This window comes from Paecilomyces variotii (assembly GCF_004022145.1).
Source record: "Paecilomyces variotii strain CBS 101075 chromosome Unknown C8Q69scaffold_5, whole genome shotgun sequence".
Taxonomy (NCBI): domain Eukaryota; kingdom Fungi; phylum Ascomycota; class Eurotiomycetes; order Eurotiales; family Thermoascaceae; genus Paecilomyces; species Paecilomyces variotii.
Genome location: NW_021167144.1, coordinates 440,588 through 458,756, shown reverse-complemented (window position 1 = coordinate 458,756; position 18,169 = coordinate 440,588). Strand labels below are relative to the sequence as shown.

General features: G+C 49.9%; 6 protein-coding genes across 6 annotated transcripts; 2 read left to right on the top strand and 4 right to left on the bottom strand.

The window, feature by feature from the left end:
- Nucleotides 1-96: 96 nt before the first annotated feature.
- On the bottom strand, nucleotides 97-712 carry C8Q69DRAFT_486539 (40S ribosomal protein S17; the record flags this gene model as incomplete). The annotated part of the gene is made up of 3 exons (XM_028631914.1): nucleotides 97-180; nucleotides 275-598; nucleotides 692-712. 3 exons carry the CDS (start codon nucleotides 710-712, stop codon nucleotides 97-99), a joined length of 429 nt encoding a protein of 142 aa, XP_028485139.1.
- Nucleotides 713-941: 229 nt separating this feature from the next.
- C8Q69DRAFT_466171 (mitochondrial ribosomal protein MRP51) lies at nucleotides 942-2,570 on the bottom strand. The gene has a single exon (XM_028630544.1). It carries the CDS (start codon nucleotides 2,517-2,519, stop codon nucleotides 1,092-1,094), a length of 1,428 nt encoding a protein of 475 aa, XP_028485138.1. The 5' UTR covers nucleotides 2,520-2,570; the 3' UTR covers nucleotides 942-1,091.
- Nucleotides 2,571-2,609: 39 nt separating this feature from the next.
- Nucleotides 2,610-4,347, bottom strand: C8Q69DRAFT_466168 (hypothetical protein). The gene is made up of 5 exons (XM_028630543.1): nucleotides 4,135-4,347; nucleotides 4,015-4,066; nucleotides 3,832-3,964; nucleotides 3,389-3,679; nucleotides 2,610-3,326 (listed from the first exon to the last, which is right to left on the bottom strand). Exons 1-5 carry the CDS (start codon nucleotides 4,154-4,156, stop codon nucleotides 2,820-2,822), a joined length of 1,005 nt encoding a protein of 334 aa, XP_028485137.1. The 5' UTR covers nucleotides 4,157-4,347; the 3' UTR covers nucleotides 2,610-2,819.
- Nucleotides 4,348-5,647: 1,300 nt separating this feature from the next.
- Nucleotides 5,648-13,353, top strand: C8Q69DRAFT_256340 (TorA protein). Its single transcript, XM_028626628.1, has 4 exons — nucleotides 5,648-5,860; nucleotides 5,930-6,881; nucleotides 6,937-12,613; nucleotides 12,669-13,353. Exons 1-4 carry the CDS (start codon nucleotides 5,734-5,736, stop codon nucleotides 13,056-13,058), a joined length of 7,146 nt encoding a protein of 2,381 aa, XP_028485136.1. The 5' UTR covers nucleotides 5,648-5,733; the 3' UTR covers nucleotides 13,059-13,353.
- Nucleotides 13,354-13,416: 63 nt separating this feature from the next.
- On the top strand, nucleotides 13,417-15,609 carry C8Q69DRAFT_466163 (hypothetical protein). Its single transcript, XM_028630542.1, has 4 exons — nucleotides 13,417-13,884; nucleotides 13,959-14,388; nucleotides 14,442-14,578; nucleotides 14,632-15,609. The coding sequence occupies exons 1-4, from the start codon at nucleotides 13,577-13,579 to the stop codon at nucleotides 15,368-15,370; spliced, it is 1,614 nt and encodes a 537-aa protein (XP_028485135.1). The 5' UTR covers nucleotides 13,417-13,576; the 3' UTR covers nucleotides 15,371-15,609.
- A 582-nt stretch (nucleotides 15,610-16,191) lies between these two features.
- C8Q69DRAFT_466161 (hypothetical protein) lies at nucleotides 16,192-18,161 on the bottom strand. Its single transcript, XM_028630541.1, has 2 exons — nucleotides 17,385-18,161; nucleotides 16,192-17,329 (listed from the first exon to the last, which is right to left on the bottom strand). Exons 1-2 carry the CDS (start codon nucleotides 17,709-17,711, stop codon nucleotides 16,589-16,591), a joined length of 1,068 nt encoding a protein of 355 aa, XP_028485134.1. The 5' UTR covers nucleotides 17,712-18,161; the 3' UTR covers nucleotides 16,192-16,588.
- Nucleotides 18,162-18,169: the final 8 nt, after the last annotated feature.

The window sequence follows — 18,169 nt, the reverse complement described above, 5'->3', positions numbered from 1 at the left end:
ACGAGAAAAACGCCATCATGTCGACCTGAATAGAAGACCGTCGAAAAGTCCCATAACTTTTTTATTTTCGTTTCATCCGGTTCGGGGAATCTGGATTTAGCGACCACCACCGTAGCGGCGAGGGCGCTCCTGGACCTGCTGCTGGGAAACGTTGACAACGTTGACCTTGAGGGAGTCGAACTGTAAAGAGAAGAACCGGTTAGTTCATGCTATTCCACCAGACCTGCGCGCCCATCCCGGCGCACTGCATTGAATCCAGATAGTGAAAACTTACGCCCAGGCTCTTCAGGAGGTCCTTGGTGTCGGCATCGACGTCGAGCTGGCCGGACTCGGTCTGGCTAACATCCAGAGCAGAGACCTCAGGGACGTACTGGTCCTTGCGCTCACGCTCCTCCTCCTGGAGCTTGAAGGAGATACCGCGGACGGGACCACGCTGGATACGCTTCATCAAGTGCGTGGTGTAACCGGCAATCTTGTTGCGGAGACGCTTGGAGGCAATGATGGCGATCTCATCGCAAAGACGCTTGTTGGTCTCGAAGTCCAGGGTGAGCTTGGGGTAGTAACGCTCAATGATGACCTTGGCGGACTTCTTGACGGTCTATGATGGAGAAAAAAAAGCGATGTCAGTCCGTATACTCGTTTTGGAATTTCTCGTTCAGAGAAATTATTCATGAGGGATATATTTACTGACCTTGGTTCTGACGCGACCCATTTTGGCGGTTGTTGCTGGATGGAACTGGAGATGGCCGTCCGAGTGTGGTTGTATCTCGATCTCAAAAGTCCAGATGTTGTGCCGCTTTTTGGCGGTTTGTGTGAGTTGCCCTAATCACGTGGTTGAGTACTGACCCTAAATCACGTGATGTCATCCAGAAGCAAGAACTTCCATATCCGAGTGACAATAATAACAGAAATAGAATCTCAATGATCCAAAGGGGAATTTGTCTGTAACTGTAAAATGCTTTAATTTATTCAAATAGAGGAGAATGAAACTATAGTTTATAGGAGTAGCTTTACATTTGCCGTCTATCGTACAGCCAACCATATATGCCCCCCGTGATTCTACGCCCGCTTGCAATCGTCACATCAGATAACTAAGAGGAGCTGAGGGTCCTCATAAGGCTCCGAGCAATATCTTCCGTCTCTCGAACTGGTTGCTTCGTCGCAACAGGCTCGTCGCTCTCGTTGAAACGGGGCTGTCGGGGAGAAAGTCGGTCCAGGCGAGGGACCATGCGAGATTCAACACCGCGGATCGTATCAGAAACGCTCGTGAGGGAAGGCTTCTTGTAGTCGCTAATTCCGTACGGCGCCTTGGAGGAAGCGGTGGCCCGATAGGAAGCCAGGCCAATCCGGCCCTCAGAGTCCACGGAGGCTCGCACTGGAGTGACCCAGTACTTAGCACCACCAGGAATTGAGGCATCGAAGTAGCTCAAGCCGGGAGGACCGCTCTGTTCGGCGAAAGTCATGGCATTGAGATCCTCAACTGCAATACCACCGATACCGGCAATGGCCTTCGACATTCTGCCCTTGAAACGTCCCTTAGGACGGAGGATACGGGCCTCAACCGGACGCTGGTATGTTTGCGGACCATACTTCGGGTGGTTGTATAGAAGGGCGTGCGATCGCGTGTAGGAAAGACCAGCAGAAGGATGGGTCTTGGGAGGACCGGAGATGGCGTACTCGGGAGAAGACAACTTGGTCCCCGGGGACTGATAGTATCGGGAGCCGATCCGGTCACTGGGGACGGCTGGTGGTGAGGGAAGGTCAAGAAGCTCAAAGACCACCGGACCCAGAGCCAGAGGGTCCGATCGAAGAGATTTGACGTAGTTCTGGAACTCCTCCTCTGTCACCTGGACAGGCTGATCGAGACCCTCGAGGTCCTCGCCGTTGTCCTGGGCTTGTTTTCTTCGCTCGCTGGTTCGCTTCGCGACTAGACGCTCCCGGAGCTTCTGCAGCAGCTCAGGTCTCCTTCGCTGAATTCTGTGCAGATATGCCTGGAATTCAGTCTCGGTCTGCCCGGCAAGCCATGGTCCCGAGTGTCGGAACTGCTTGGCTCCAGGTTCATTCAGACTTTCGCTGTTCTCAGTGTTGTCGACCAGGTTCTCGAAAGGACTTTGGTGTCTTGGGATAAGAGCATTCGCGTAATTGATCTTTGCGGGCAGAGACATGGGCATATGCAACTCCTGGAATTTCTCCAGGGTCACTGTATGATCCGCAGCGGATTCGAAGTCGGTAACATGTTCAAATGTATCAATCGCCTTGACTCGCACAATCGGTCTCGACGATTTGTCAGTCGTAGCCTTCGCCGGAAGAGGACGCTTCAGACCCCAATCTCCTCTGGCGCGCGATGAGGCTGGAGTTTCGATAGAAGCTCGGATAGGATACGGAAGTGTCGCGGTATCGGACTCGAAGACGGTCTTCGACGTTGCCGGATCCTGAGGAGGCGACAATGCAGGCGGTAGAGCAAAAAGCCGAGATTTTCGTAGCAGGTTCGCCGTAGGCGATAGCCTTGCAGCTGCCATTGTGCCTGGAGGGTGTACACGATATCCTCCGAGCACAGCTCCCTGAAGCAGTGAAGCCTCTTGGAAAAAGTCGACTTCGGATGCCAAGGCGGACGAGGTGCGCACTACGGGACTCCATAGAAACACCACACGCTAGTCAGACCCATCTATCGGAAGCTCTTGAGTTCGACTGTGGTGGCTAGAAATATGGAGGGACGCGCTTCATATTTAAAAATTAACACATATTCATGATGTCTATATATATTATACTCGTAGAAAAACAGCCGCTGCCATGCACAGATTCCCGCGTGCTCTACAGATCTAAGCGCCAACTGCCAGCAGGGACTTCACAGTGTCCGAGATGGACTCCTTCAGATCACGGTATTTCAAACCCAGGACCTTAACGGACTTGGAGTTGTCGGCCTGGTAGTTGTCGGGGTTGAAGTCATCCGCTGTGTCCTTTGGAGGCAACTTATCATCTAGCTCGGGATGAGTCTCGTGGATAATATCGGCAATTCGCTTGTTCGAAAACTGGCCAGCGACGACGAAGAACCTCTGGCCACCAGCCTCTGCGACCTCAATGGCTCGGACATGAGCAAGGGCAACATCGCGGACGTCTACCCAGAGGAATGTACCGGTGGGCGGCAGCTTTTCCTTGGACTTGCCCTGGATCAGATCTCTCACACGAGCGTTGGAAGTGTTCACCGCATCGAGCGAGTTGAGGTAATGAACGATAGGTCCAAATACCAAGGGCGGGTTGATCGTCGCCAAATCGAAGTTGGGCTTTTCCTTCTCAACGAACTCCCAAGCAGCCTTCTCCGCAAAAGTCTAGAATAGAATAATCAACCGCTGTCCTACTATCTTGAGCTGAAAGACTGCGTAGAACTCACTTTACTAGCGCGGTAGACGTTGCTTGGCTGCAATCCCTCTTCCCACGTAATCGGGTTCCAGAACGTCTCATTGTATACTTTGGGATGTTGTTGAGGGTTCACAATCGCGGCGAACGATGAGGTGACGACAACTCTCTTGACAGTCGGTGCATAAGCCTTGATGGCCTTCAGGATACCGGTAGTTCCCTTAATGGCAGGGTTGAGGAAGTCCTTCTCGGGATCCTGGACATTGAAGTGGAAAGGTGACGCGGTATGGAGGACGTAATCGAAGGGAGGGTCTGATTTGACGGCCTATTGACCAGTTAGTCTTGTCGTTTCTGTTGAACTCCCAATGCCGCTGAGAGCGCCAATGCCCGCTAATTGGTCCTGCGAAGAATAGACCTGAAAACGGTCTTGAACTTGCTGTGTATAACCAGAAAGGCACCGGAATGTGATAGACTGACCTCGTCAAATGCGCCTTCCTTCGCAACATCCTCAACAATCACATATGACAGCTTCTCCTTCGGAACGTTGGGATGGTTGTCGAGGATCCGCCTGCCCTTCTCTTCGGACCGAACAGTCACCACCGTATCGAATCTAGATTGAGATTAGCCTGGCGGCAGAAGTACTGGAAACGGATCAAATACCCATGGTCAAGTAGGACCTGAATTACGTGCGCAGCTATGTAGCCACTGCCGCCTAATATACGGTAATATGTTGTTAGCTAGTCCTGGTTCTATATACGTCCATAGCGTAGGAAGTCTTACCGGTTAAGAGGACCTTCACCATTTTGCAAGTATGTTGAGTCTCAAAAGATATCCTTGGTCTAGTATCTGCAGAACCGTGGTCTCGAGCTGAATCAAGACGACAATATATCTTGACAACGAGGGGTCCGTGGCTGCTTTATAGTTAAGTAGTAGTTTCGGATTTGTAAGGGAACCCCTCCGTTAGTTTTATCTGTTCCCCTCGGGATCCACAATTACTACCGACCATTGATATTGCGCCATATGCACCATTATTATTTCTGCACGGTTCCCTCACAGTTTATCCGGGGATCACCCCAATTCCATGTATCTTGAATAATGAATGAATGCCGCCACTAGACACTTTCGATAGCTGTGCCTTCAGCTGTTTATATTTGACCTGCCACACCCTGGTTCAAATTTGCAAACTTGAAAGAAAGCCAATCAACTTTGATCGAGATCACTTGGTTTAGAGGTTCTCTCAAGCTCGAATGCGGTGTATAGTATACGCCATAGTTAATAGTCTAACCAGAATTGTCACTTGCGAGCTTACGCCCATTGATTACGTGCATGGTGCACCCTATCAGAAGAATGAACAGGATCCAGTTAATCAGGGCGAAGCGCAAGCTCATATCCTCAAAATGCTGCGTGATTCACACCAAGAAGAACATGCATATTAATTGGGCTTCTCTGTGCTAAGCTTTCGATCCAAGATTAATCCCACGGACTTCAAGTCGGCAGTTCCTCGGTACTTAGCCGTCGGCCATCTTCCCGACAAGCGAGTCGCGACTCCATGTAAGCATGATTTCGTTTTTAATTTCTGAAAATATAGTTGTTCTTATTGGTTGCTGGAAGACAAATCGTTGCTGGCATTTTCGAATATCTGGATTATATATTTCCATCCGTTTGACTCGTGGCTTTTTATGAGCTCTCCCGCGAAATATAAACATAGCTCGATGCCTTAAATGAGCATCTCTTTCCTTCTAATACACTACTAGAATCGGCCATGCGATAGAGCGAAGATAGATAAATACTTGCAAAGTGCGACACACATAGGCTGCTAGATAGATGACTTAGGAGACGAGCCTCGGTAAAGATTTGGTGGTAACTTAGTCTGCTGCACTTATCATATGCTGAAAGATATATGCAGACTTGAGAGACACACACAATTAATCCATGTTAAGAATGCCTCATATCTTATGAGGCACGTGTTGGTAGTGCTCTTGATGTTGCTAGTAGCTCTCTGTGTTCCCCCGAGGTGATTTCCCCGCCAAATATGTGGGTGTAATTAATGTGCCTTGCAATCTAGGTAGCACCTGAAGATAATAAAATGCGTAGTGATAACAGAAGGGATTTCAGCTTGTCTATAAACACAGACAAAAGATACAGGCTATCAGATTATTTCTTTGAACATTAACTAAGACCATCGGTGCCATCCGTGCGGCTGGTAAGCAACAAGCTCCAGGCATGGATGCAGAAGTGGTCCGTGCACCACCGCGCATGATCTCGACTTTGACCTCACATCTCTGCGTTCATCAGCATCTTTTCATGTCCACAGTCAACTGTGTACATTTCCCCTGGGCTTTGGTCTCCAATGTGCGCCCTGGGGTGTGATTCACAATAATGGCGCAAGCAGGTCCGGCCACGGACGTTACACAACGGCTCTTCTCAGAGTTGAAATCGAAGAATGAGGAGGTACGGGTCCGAGCTTCGTATGAGCTCTACGACAATGTCATCGCCGTCTCAAGAGGTATATTAGTCTTAAAATGATACAGTGCCAGGGAGAGGAGCTGCTAACTGTTTTTCTTTTTTTTAACAGAGTGGCCTCCCGAAAAGTTCCTCGAGTACTACAACGCCGTGAGCCAACGTATCGCACAACTGGTGGTTACAGGCGGTGATGCAAATGAGAAGATCGGTGGTATCCTGGCTCTTGACCGGCTAATAGATTTCGATGGTGTCGATGCTGCGCAGAAGACTACACGGTTTGCCAGTTATCTACGAAGCGCACTTCGTAGCAACGATAATGCAGTCCTGGTGTACGCCGCGAGGTCGCTTGGCCGCCTGGCCAAACCAGGTGGGGCTCTGACAGCAGAGCTGGTAGAAAGTGAAATACAGTCTGCGTTGGAATGGCTCCAGTCAGAAAGACAGGAGGGTAGGCGCTTCGCTGCTGTGCTTATAATCCGGGAGCTTGCGAAGGGTTCTCCAACGCTGCTTTATGGATTTGTACCTCAGATTTTCGAACTCGTCTGGGTTGCCTTGCGGGATCCCAAGGTGCTCATTCGAGAGACAGCCGCCGAAGCAGTTAGTGAATGTTTCGAGATCATAGCTGCACGAGACATGCAAGTGCGCCAGCTTTGGTTCGCCCGGATCTACGAGGAGTCGTTACAGGGACTCAAATCCAGCAACGTTGACTGGATCCATGGATCTCTTCTCATTCTAAAGGAGCTCCTTTTGAAGGGTGCAATGTTCATGAATGAACATTACAGAAACGCCTGTGAGATTGTCCTTCGACTGAAGGACCATCGTGATCCCAAGATTCGCACGCAGGTTGTCCTTACGATACCGATCCTCGCATCTTACGCCCCTATGGATTTCACGAACAACTATCTTCACAAGTTTATGATCTATCTACAAGCCCAGCTAAAGCGGGATAAGGAGCGAAACCCGGCTTTCATCGCTATCGGAAAGATCGCCAACGCGGTCGGTGTGGCTATCACCCCGTTCTTGGACGGGATTATTGTCTACATTAGAGAGGGTCTTGCTATGAAAGCGTAAGTGACTGCCCATTCCCTTCTTGACGCTGAACTTATCTGACAACCCATGTAGGCGTAACAGAGCTGCAGTCAATGAGGGTCCCATGTTTGAATGTATCAGTATGCTGTCGTTGGCGGTTGGACAGACCCTCAGCAAGTATATGGAGGCATTGCTGGACCCAGTCTTCGCCTGTGGTCTGAGCGAGTCCCTTACACAGGCACTTGTCGATATGGCTCACTACATCCCTCCGATAAAACCCACCATCCAAGAAAAGCTGCTTGATATGCTGAGTATCATACTCTGCGGGACACCATTTCGGCCACTCGGGTGCCCAGAGAACAGACTTCCACCCATTCCTAACTTTGCGAAGGATTTTCTACCTCAAGAACCGCACTCCGACGCAGAAATTGCGCTCGCTCTGCATACCCTTGGAAGTTTCGACTTTTCGGGGCATATATTAAACGAGTTTGTGCGCGACGTCGCTATTCGATATGTCGAGAATGACAATCCCGAGATCCGAAAGGCGTCCGCCCTCACGTGTTGTCAGTTGTTCGTTCACGATCCCATTATCAACCAGACAAGCAGTCACTCGATACAGGTGGTCAGCGAAGTTATCGACAAATTACTGACGGTGGGTGTCGGTGATCCTGACTCTGAAATCCGGCGGACTGTGCTGTGGTCACTAGACCGCAAATTTGATCGTCATCTCGCTAAGCCTGAGAATATTCGATGCTTGTTCTTGGCAGTGAACGATGAAGTATTCTCTGTCCGAGAGGCAGCTATCAGCATCATCGGACGGCTATCTAGCGTCAATCCCGCTTATGTCTTCCCACCTTTGCGGAAATTGCTAGTCAACCTGCTTACTGGCTTGGGATTTGCAAGCACCGCTCGCCAAAAGGAAGAGAGCGCTCAGTTGATCAGCCTTTTTGTCTCAAATGCCACGAAACTCATCCGGTCCTATGTCGACCCAATGGTCACGTCTCTGTTGCCAAAGACGACTGATCCTAATGCTGGTGTCGCGTCTACTACACTCAAAGCTATTGGAGAGCTTTCCAATGTGGGCGGCTTCGAGATGAAGCAGTACCTACCCGAGCTCATGCCGATCATCCTAGAGTCACTACAAGATTTGTCATCCCACACGAAGCGTGAAGCTGCTCTCCGAACACTTGGGCAGTTGGCAACCAATTCCGGTTATGTCATCGAGCCTTATATGGAATATCCCCATCTCCTTGCTATTCTTATAAATATCATCAAGACAGAGCAGACTGGATCTCTTAGAAAGGAGACGATAAAATTACTAGGTATTCTTGGTGCTCTGGATCCGTACAAATACCAACAGATCAGTGAAACAACACCGGACATTCATCATATCAACGAGATCCAAACAGTCTCCGACGTCTCCCTCATAATGACAGGCTTGACGCCATCGAATGAGGAGTATTACCCGACTGTTGTGATCAACACTCTGATGCAAAATATTCTGCGGGAGAGCTCTCTGGCTCAGTACCATTCCGCTGTCATCGACGCTATTGTCACTATCTTCAAGACGCTAGGTTTGAAATGTGTCGGCTTTCTAGGGCAGATCATTCCAGGCTTCTTGTCCGTAATCCGGAGCTCTCCTACCAGTCGTCTGGAGTCCTATTTCAACCAACTGGCGATTCTCGTTAATATTGTCAGACAGCATATTCGTGCCTTCCTTCCGGAAATCATTGAAGTAATTCGTGAATTTTGGGATTCTTCTTATCAGGTTCAGGCAACGATACTTTCCCTCGTGGAAGCCATAGCCAAATCGTTGGAAGGCGAATTCAAGAAGTACTTGGCTGGCCTTATTCCCTTAATGCTCGACACTCTCGACAAAGATAATACCTCACGACGGCAACCTTCCGAAAGGATACTCCATACATTCCTCATCTTTGGCTCAAGTGGCGAGGAGTACATGCACCTCATCGTTCCATCGATCGTGCGCCTGTTCGACAAGCCACAGAATCCTCCAAGCATTCGCAAGTCAGCAATCGATACACTTGGAAAGCTTTCTCGCCAGGTGAATATCTCTGACTTCGCATCACTTATGATACATTCTCTGGCTCGTGTGATTGCTAGCGGTGATCGGACCCTAAGGCAGTCTGCAACGGATTGCATTTGTGCTCTTATCTTCCAACTTGGCCAGGATTTTAGCCACTATATCCAGCTCATCAACAAAGTTATCAAGCAGAACCAAGTCAACCATATTAACTATCAGATTCTGGTGACGAAACTACAGAAGGGCGAGTCTCTTCCCCAGGATCTCAACCCTGACGACAACTATGGGGCCCTGACGGACGACACAAATTATGGCGAGATTGGCCAGAAGAAGATGCTTGTGAATCAGCAGCACCTGAAGAATGCCTGGGATGCATCTCAGAAATCGACCCGTGAAGACTGGCAGGAATGGATTCGTCGGTTCAGTGTTGAGCTACTCAAGGAATCGCCTTCTCCGGCGCTTCGGGCTTGTGCTAGTCTGGCAGGAATCTACCAACCACTCGCTAAGGACCTTTTCAATGCTGCGTTTGTCTCTTGCTGGACCGAGCTTTATGACCAGTACCAGGAGGAACTTGTCCGTTCCATCGAAAGAGCTCTCACCTCTCCCAACATCCCGCCGGAAATCCTTCAGATTCTGCTTAACCTTGCCGAATTCATGGAGCACGATGACAAGGCACTGCCGATTGACATCAGGACTCTCGGAAAATATGCTGGCAAATGTCATGCCTTTGCCAAGGCCCTTCACTACAAAGAATTAGAATTCGAGCAGGATCAGAACTCCGGTGCTGTCGAGGCACTGATTACCATCAATAATCAACTTCAGCAATCTGACGCTGCTATTGGCATTCTGCGCAAGGCTCAGGCATATCGTGATGTCGAACTGAAGGAGACCTGGTTCGAGAAGCTGCAACGCTGGGAAGAGGCACTCGCTGCGTATAAGAGAAGGGAGAAGATCGATCCCGATTCTTTCGGTGTCACCATGGGTAAGATGCGTTGTTTGCATGCCCTTGGAGAGTGGAAAGTACTGTCCGATCTAGCCCAGGAGAAATGGAATCAGGCATCCCTTGAACATAGGAGGGCGATCGCCCCTCTTGCGGCAGCAGCGGCTTGGGGTCGTGGACAATGGGAACTCATGGACTCCTATCTTGGCGTTATGAAAGAACAGTCCCCTGATCGCTCATTCTTTGGTGCTATCCTGGCACTGCACCGCAACCAGTTCGATGAGGCGGCTATGTATATTGAAAAAGCTCGCAACGGTCTTGACACAGAACTTTCGGCTTTGTTAGGAGAGTCATATAACCGAGCTTACAACGTCGTCGTTCGCGTCCAGATGCTTGCGGAGCTCGAGGAGATCATCACTTTCAAACAGAATGTCGGAGACCCAGAAAAGCAAGCGGCTATGCGTGAGACGTGGAACAAGCGACTGCTCGGTTGTCAACAGAACGTTGAAGTATGGCAACGAATGCTCAAGGTCAGAGCGCTGGTGACATCTGCTCGCGAGAACCTGGATATGTGGATCAAATTCGCCAATCTTTGTCGCAAGTCGAACCGTATGGGTCTTGCGGAGCGCTCGTTGGCATCGCTCGAGAGCGTGATTCAAGATGGAAACCACACCGAGATTGTGGCACCGCCAGAGGTTACATATGCTCGCCTGAAGTTCAACTGGGCTACTGGCCGCCAGAAGGAGGCTCTTCAGATGCTGAAAGAGTTCACCGCAAATCTCAGCGAAGAACTTGCAAAGTACAACTCCGCTCTTGCGTCGCATCCCCCCCATGACGGCACCAACGGCATCAATGGACTCGGGGAGTCAAATCACCCTGATGCACTTAGCCTGCGTCAGCGTATGGGAGACATCTCGAAGATGAGGAAGTTGTTGGCAAAGAGTTATCTCAAGCAGGGAGAGTGGCAAACTGCACTCCAACGGGGTGACTGGAGGGCCGAGCATGTCCGTGAGGTGCTCAACGCCTATCAGGCTGCCACTCAGTACAATCGTGAATCTTACAAGGCCTGGCATGCTTGGGCACTTGCGAACTTCGAAGTCGTCACCACCTTGGCTGCCCAGCCAAGTCGGGATGGCTCGATGGTTCCTGGTCACATCATCAACGAGCATGTTATTCCCGCGATACGTGGTTTCTTCCGGTCTATTTCCTTATCTTCAACCTCTTCCCTGCAAGATACTCTAAGGTTGCTCACGCTCTGGTTCACACACGGCGGCGACCAGGAGGTGAACAGCGTGGTCACGGAAGGATTCTCGGCTGTCAACATTGATACCTGGCTTGCAGTGACACCTCAACTTATTGCTCGTATTAATCAGCCAAATATCAGAGTACGCAATGCTGTCCATCGCCTCCTAGCTGAAGTCGGCAAAGCCCACCCGCAAGCTCTCGTCTACCCGTTGACTGTCGCAATGAAGTCGAATGTTGCTCGGCGATCACAGTCCGCGAGCCATATTATGGACAGCATGCGGCAGCATAGTGCGAAATTGGTTGAACAGGCAGACCTTGTCAGCCACGAACTAATTCGTGTTGCAGTTCTGTGGCACGAACTCTGGCACGAAGGTCTGGAAGAAGCGTCTCGTCTGTACTTCGGGGACCACAACGTGGAGGGAATGTTTGCAACTCTGCAGCCACTACATGATCTACTGGATAAGGGTGCCGAGACTCTCAGAGAGGTGTCTTTCGCACAGGCGTTCGGCCGTGATTTGGCTGAAGCTCGGCATTATTGCATGCTTTACCGGGAGACTGAGGAGATTGGCGACCTGAACCAGGCATGGGATCTCTACTATACGGTTTTCCGGAAAATCGCTCGACAGCTTCCGCAGTTGTCCACTCTCGACCTGAAATATGTTTCCCCAAGGTTGAAGGATGCTGCGGACCTGGATCTGGCTGTTCCTGGAACGTACCAACCCGGCAAACCAGTGATTAGGATTATGAAGTTTGATCCCGTTCTCCATGTCCTCCAGACGAAGAAGAGGCCACGCAGGATGACTCTGAAGGGCAGTGATGGTAACTCTTACATGTACGCTCTGAAGGGCCATGAAGATATCAGGCAGGATGAACGAGTTATGCAGCTCTTTGGTCTTGTCAACACGCTGCTCGACAATGATAGCGAGTGCTTCAAGCGTCACCTCTCTGTGCAACGATTCCCTGCCATCCCATTGTCTCAGAACTCCGGTCTTTTGGGATGGGTGTCGAACAGTGACACATTGCATGCTCTCATCAAGGAATACCGTGAGAGCCGCCGTATTCTGCTCAATATTGAGCATCGGATCATGCTTCAGATGGCCCCTGACTATGACAATCTCACTCTCATGCAAAAGGTCGAAGTCTTTGGTTACGCTATGGATAACACTACAGGCAAAGATCTGTACCGTGTGCTCTGGCTCAAGAGTAAGAGCTCTGAGTCCTGGCTTGAGAGGCGGACGAATTACACGCGATCTCTGGGTGTCATGTCCATGGTTGGTTACATTCTTGGACTGGGAGATCGCCATCCTTCGAATCTTCTACTCGACCGTATCACTGGAAAGATCGTCCATATCGATTTCGGTGACTGCTTTGAGATTGCCATGCACCGCGAGAAATACCCAGAAAGGGTTCCTTTCCGTCTCACGCGTATGTTGACCTTCGCGATGGAGGTTAGCAACATCGAAGGTAGCTACCGGATCACTTGTGAGGCTGTCATGCGCGTGATTAGAGAAAACAAGGATTCGTTGATGGCTGTTCTTGAAGCTGTAAGTTATGACCTGTCATTAGGAAAAGAGAGAGCGGAGCTGATATCGTTAATAGTTCATCCACGATCCGTTGATCAACTGGCGCTTGGGAACCAACGAGTCACCCGATCGTACGTCTTTCGCAGCGGACCGCCGGCAATCTGTCATCGAAGACATCAACCTCGAACAAGGCATGCAACCAAGCAACTTCTCCCGTCATCGCCGGCCTTCTATCCTCGAAGGAGGTATCCTCGACGCTCAGCAAGGCGTCCCCAACGAAGCGCGCGAGGCCCAGAATGCGCGTGCGCTGCAGGTACTTGCCAGAGTCAAAGAGAAGTTGACTGGCAGAGACTTCAAGCCAACCGAAGAGCTTAATGTGAGCGATCAGGTTGACAAACTTCTGGCCCAAGCGACCAGTGTGGAGAATATCTGTCAACACTGGATCGGATGGTGCAGTTTCTGGTAATCTTAAGCTATATCCGGAGTCTATGGCGCAGCAGACCACAGGGATGGTTTTGTATTGTTAGTGTCTTTCTCTCGGTTTCATCTCCGGGAGCATGATCGGTTTGGGGAGTGTTCAGTTTTTCTTTTTTGTTATTGTACTCTGCCGTTGTAGTCGTCGTTTCATCACATGCTTTGAAGTTTCGCGATAATGATCGAGACGGCAACGGAGTCGAGGTCGACTGATAGAAAATTCCCCTTTATGGCGATAGTAGAAGTCCTTGAGCGGTAGATATCCAATCAACACTATACGACCAGGCTTGGATGTTCTCATCAAAATTGCTTGAGTAGATCTAAGAAGAACATACTTGGGCGCCAAGGACCTCGTGCCGAGGTCTAAGTGTGCCGCGCAGGACAGCCAACTCTTCATCCGTCATGGCCAACAAAGGACGGACAGTTGGCGACATCTTCAGGATACTGCAATGAACAATCATTCCATTGCTCTCCCCATGTCTTGAATCATCCAAGGCCTTATCCCGGATCATGTCGCCTGCAGAGGAATCCGCTTCCTCCGCCTCCAGGCCTACCGTCAACCCCATCGTCCGCAATGCGCTGCGTGTGACGTTGAGCGCAAAGGAGTACAAGCTCCTGCACGAACAGCTGATCAAGCGATCTCCGTCTTTGGTGCGAAACCATCTACCGACACCATCGAGGTTCGAGGAGATAGTTTCCTCGAAGGAGAAATACAACGAGGCTGCCATCCGAGCTTCGGTGCGGGTATTCCTCGCAACAGGCACCGGATTGAAGCTGGTGGATCTGATCCTGCAGAAGATCCGGGGAGAAACCACAAAGTGAGATTCGCTTGCTATAACTATTTCTCTGAAATATTGTGCGCTGATGGTTAACAATTTCCTACGTGATATAGGAGCAAGTCTCGTGTTGCCTTCATTCACTCCCCGAAGTTTCGACTGTCTCTGGCACTTTCGCTTGTGCTCTTTCTCCACCGTATCCTGCATCGATTCTTTACTCGATTACGTGCGAACCTGCGTACCGAAGATGCTAGGCCATTCAGAGAACGAAATCCACGGGTCTCCAAAGCTCTGACTTCGCGATATGCGCCTGCTATCGGGGCTAGTCTTGCGGGGTTTGCTCTGGGCGTTTATCCGGAGAGCCAGTTGCGAATAAGCGTCGCGTTGTATACGGCTACGAAAAGCTTGGAGTTTCTTTATAATCTTCTGGAAGATAAGGGATATTTTGCCCACCGTCCGTCGTGGTTTGGCAGCTGGCTCTTGATGCCATTGTCTGGGGCGCAGCTTTTCCATGCCTTTATATACGACCGGGAGACCATACCAAAGGTTCGTGTTGATGACTGTCTTCATGATACATTCGAGATAGCTAACGGCAAAAGTGGTTCGGTGATGCTATCCTAAGGTTCTCCCCAGGCTATATGCACCAGCCGCCATCCAGCCTTCTCGCAGATCATCAATGGCCGAGTGATTATGAGCTGGTCGACTCATTGAGCAAAATCGCGAAATTAAGATGGCCGTATGTTGACATCCCCTCGATCCAGAATGTGCGGAGTGGCTAACTCTGAGCAGACCTTTCATCTCTCCAATTCTCCACCCGGGAGACCTAAATACCTTGCCGTCGGCTGTCGAGTCAATCTCTCCTATCACGTCCCCTGCGCATCCGTTGATATCGTCACTATCATGCGCCCTTATGCACCCGAGCACCCCCAGCTGCAGCACGGCATTCCTTCACCAGGTATTGCTGTCTGTTCCTCGTCTTGGTCGTCTCTTGACTGCTGTGGTCGTTGCGTTGTCAGCAGCCAAATACAAGAGTCTGCTGGCACAACCATTTTCATCGGCGAATACACTCTCCAAGCAGATCGTCACAATGACAGCAGTGCTCTCCGCAGCTCTTAGTTCTGCATGGGGAAGTATCTGTTTGTTGAACTTTTTCTTGCCGCGCTCTTTCCTCCCGACGAAGCGCTTCTTCCTGAGCGGTGCGATCGGTGGTCTGCCGTTCGCGTTTGTGGCCAATGGCCGCAGCAACTTCCTTTACATCTTCCGTGCAGCCTTGTATTCCGCATGGAAGTCCGGTGTGAAGCGCGGATTATGGCGTGGGTGGAAGGGCGGCGAGCTCTGGCTGATCGTCCTGGCTTGGGCACTGTTGGGTTCGGTGCTGGAAAGAAAGCCGGCGGCGGTCGACAGCCGTGGCATCAGGAAGGGCCTAGCATGGCTGAAGGGTGATGGTTTTGCTGACCCTGTTGAGGTGGCCGCCAAGCGCAAGGCCAGAAGAGCTTCCCTACAGAAAAGACCTGACACTCGTTCTTGAGCGATAGTATAATACCCTCATTTGTTTTGAGACAGCTGTGGGCCTCTGTCTAACTTGCTTCTAGCGTTAAATATTTCTTGTCCGTGCTTGATGCAGATTGAGGCGTGGGCCATGGGATTTACCGATTAACTTATGTATTACGTATTAAACAAGTACCTAGCTACTAGAGAGTATATGATCTCTAATTTTGCCACATGCTATGGATAAAGATAAAAATAACAGAACTCAAAAAGAAGCCTACTCTAAACCAGAATCGAAGCGCTTCTTAGCATGTCCTCAAGGCTCATTTAGTATTGACCCGACGGACTTCCTGCCGTCTTCGTCCCCTCTTCCACCACTTGTAGCAGCTGGAACAGAGGTAAACCATGAACACAAGGAAGATGGAAAGGATGGTGGTTTATAAAACAGGAATATCTCTTGACTTACTGGGGAAACTAGGCTTATGCATGAGAACAGAATGCGTTTAGAACCATATAAACTCTGTAAGATTAGGAAAATGAAGAATCTTTCGAAAGCAATTCCGCAATAGGAATTTGGAAGATATCAATAAATTCTAAGCAGTATCTAGTTCAGCATGTTGAAAATATGATTAATACCTATAAGTAACTATGGAGTGCACGTGCATATTACCACTACAAATATGCTGTGTATTAACTATGCATAATAATAACGCACGAGAGAGTGCTGGAGCGGAGGAAGGGGGTGTGTGTGTCGGAAATCGGTTCCCGCTGAGTATTACCAAGGACCATTATTTGTCTTTTTTGGTCTATTCCGCAGATAACCAGGGATTATATAACTGGGGAACATACAGATGCGGGGGTGGCGTGGGGGAGACGGGAACGCGAAGTACATATGCAAGATAATGGTATATGATGTACTGTATAAAACTGATGATTGTGAGCTTAGAAGATGTCTCTCAAACCGAGACAATCGTTCGCAATCATCATCTTCTTTTGTCATTATCACTTTCATAGGAAAAAAAAAAAAGATGAAAACGATAAAAAGTATGATATTAAACTCTGATAGTTATATCCTATTCCCAAATGTACGAAACCCGCGATTCTGAATAACGACAAAATGATAACTATAGCCATGACTTGCGGGAAAGCAGTATGTACCCACCCATAGAAAGACAGAAAGCAAGAATAGCGAAATGCAAAAGTCAACCATGGCTTCCGAATTATTCTTTTTCAGGGGCATCTTTATCTTTCTCGTCGTTCACAGGTTGCTCTTTTCCACTCTGTTGCCGGCTTCGTCGAAGAAAATCTTCTTTCCGGTAATCAGCGACTCCTGCAGAGCACATCCGATGCGGACGGCCTTGACGGCACCGTCAATCTTCAACGGAGCCTCCTTGTTGTCCAAGCAAGCAGCGGTAAACTCGTTGGCTTCCGTGACGAATGCCCATTCAAAGCGGTCATAGTAGTGCTGCGGGATCTCCCGACGGATACCGGTGGGCTCGTAGATGTTGACCAGGTTCGAGGCAGGCTGGGTGTTGACGCTCAGCTTACCCTTGGTGCCAATGATTTCGGTCGAATCCTCCTGACCCGCAGCCATCATGCGCGATGCGTAGAAGTAGGCAATCTGTCCGTCGTAAAACTCAACCAGACCGACCGCGTTGTCACGGTCGTTGTACTTGCGCAGGTCGGGCTCAACTGCCGTGATACCCACCGCGGACACCGATTTGACCTTCGCATCGTCACCGAAGAACCAGAGGGCCAGGTCGATATCATGAATGGAGCAGTCGACGAAGATGCCACCGGAAAACTGCGCGTAGGCAACGAAGAAACCACTAGGGTCAAGCTTGTCACAGGTCTGGCTGCGGACCACGGATGGGCGTCCGATGAGACCACTCTGCATCTTCTGGTATGCGTCGCGGTAGGAAGCATCGAATCGACGAGAGAAACCACACATTACCTTCAGGTGTGGCTTCTTTACAGCTGCATCCACGACAGTTTGGGACTTGGTCATCAGTCAGCCAACGCTTCTTTCCGTTGATCGCATAAAGAAACCTTACAATCTCAACATTGGTTGATAGGGGCTTTTCGCACAGAACGTGCTTCTCTGCCTCAATGGCCTTGATTGCCTGCTCAGCATGGACAGCTGTCGCAGAAGCAACAACCACGGCTTCGAGGCCCTCATGCTTCAGCATGTCATCGTAATTCTTGTATAGCTTCACCCCGAAAGGCTCCAGATGAACCTTTGCCCACTTGAGCTCCTCATCATCGGGAGAACTAGCAGCCACCAATTCCGCCCGGGGTGTGCGTTCTAGGAAATGCAGGGCATGGCGCTTGCCCATGCGACCGAGACCGGCGCATCCCACTCTCAGCTTGGTTGGGGCCATGGTGTACTTGCGTATAACAAAATAACGAAAGTGAGGCAAAGCAGAAAGAGCACGTCGAAATTATATATAAAAAAAAAAGGTGCAATTGAGCTGGATATGAAGTAAACGTGACTTCAAGAAGATCGAAAAGACCTAAACTCCGCTGTTAGAACGATATCTCTGTATTGCATAAGTACATCACGCCGATACTTATTGCGGGGAGGCAGAAACAGCTCCACCACGAAGAAAGAGAGCTCCTCAATCGAGACGTTTTGCGAGATACGTACAGATAAATTGGATCCAGCCAGACCTGCAACCTTCACAGAAACAAGAGAGTCAATCTAGATGACTTCAATTGACAAAGAAAGATGCTGCCTACGAATGCCTTTTAAAGCAGCCCCCACGGTACAAAGGCGGTCAACAAACTGGCTCCGGGAGGTGTTTCCCATCCGGACCCCCTTGATCGAGTATTATTATTC

Excerpts from the sequence above, each read along its gene's own strand:
- C8Q69DRAFT_466171 (XM_028630544.1), bottom strand. The coding sequence starts at position 2,519 with ATGGCAGCTGCAAGGCTATCGCCTACGGCGAACCTGCTACGAAAATCT.
- C8Q69DRAFT_466168 (XM_028630543.1), bottom strand. The coding sequence starts at position 4,156 with ATGGTGAAGGTCCTCTTAACCG. Across the intron at positions 4,067-4,134 it reads GGTGAAGGTCCTCTTAACCG|GCGGCAGTGGCTACATAGCT; the intron begins GTAAGACTTCCT and ends ACCGTATATTAG. Across the intron at positions 3,327-3,388 it reads ACGTCTACCGCGCTAGTAAA|ACTTTTGCGGAGAAGGCTGC; the intron begins GTGAGTTCTACG and ends ATTCTATTCTAG.
- C8Q69DRAFT_256340 (XM_028626628.1), top strand. The coding sequence starts at position 5,734 with ATGGCGCAAGCAGGTCCGGCCACGGACGTTACACAACGGCTCTTCTCA. Across the intron at positions 5,861-5,929 it reads TGTCATCGCCGTCTCAAGAG|AGTGGCCTCCCGAAAAGTTC; the intron begins GTATATTAGTCT and ends TTTTTTTAACAG. Across the intron at positions 12,614-12,668 it reads TGATGGCTGTTCTTGAAGCT|TTCATCCACGATCCGTTGAT; the intron begins GTAAGTTATGAC and ends TATCGTTAATAG.
- C8Q69DRAFT_466163 (XM_028630542.1), top strand. The coding sequence starts at position 13,577 with ATGTCGCCTGCAGAGGAATCCGCTTCCTCCGCCTCCAGGCCTACCGTC. Across the intron at positions 13,885-13,958 it reads ATCCGGGGAGAAACCACAAA|GAGCAAGTCTCGTGTTGCCT; the intron begins GTGAGATTCGCT and ends TACGTGATATAG. Across the intron at positions 14,389-14,441 it reads ACCGGGAGACCATACCAAAG|TGGTTCGGTGATGCTATCCT; the intron begins GTTCGTGTTGAT and ends TAACGGCAAAAG.
- C8Q69DRAFT_466161 (XM_028630541.1), bottom strand. The coding sequence starts at position 17,711 with ATGGCCCCAACCAAGCTGAGAGTGGGATGCGCCGGTCTCGGTCGCATG. Across the intron at positions 17,330-17,384 it reads TATCAACCAATGTTGAGATT|TCCCAAACTGTCGTGGATGC; the intron begins GTAAGGTTTCTT and ends CTGATGACCAAG.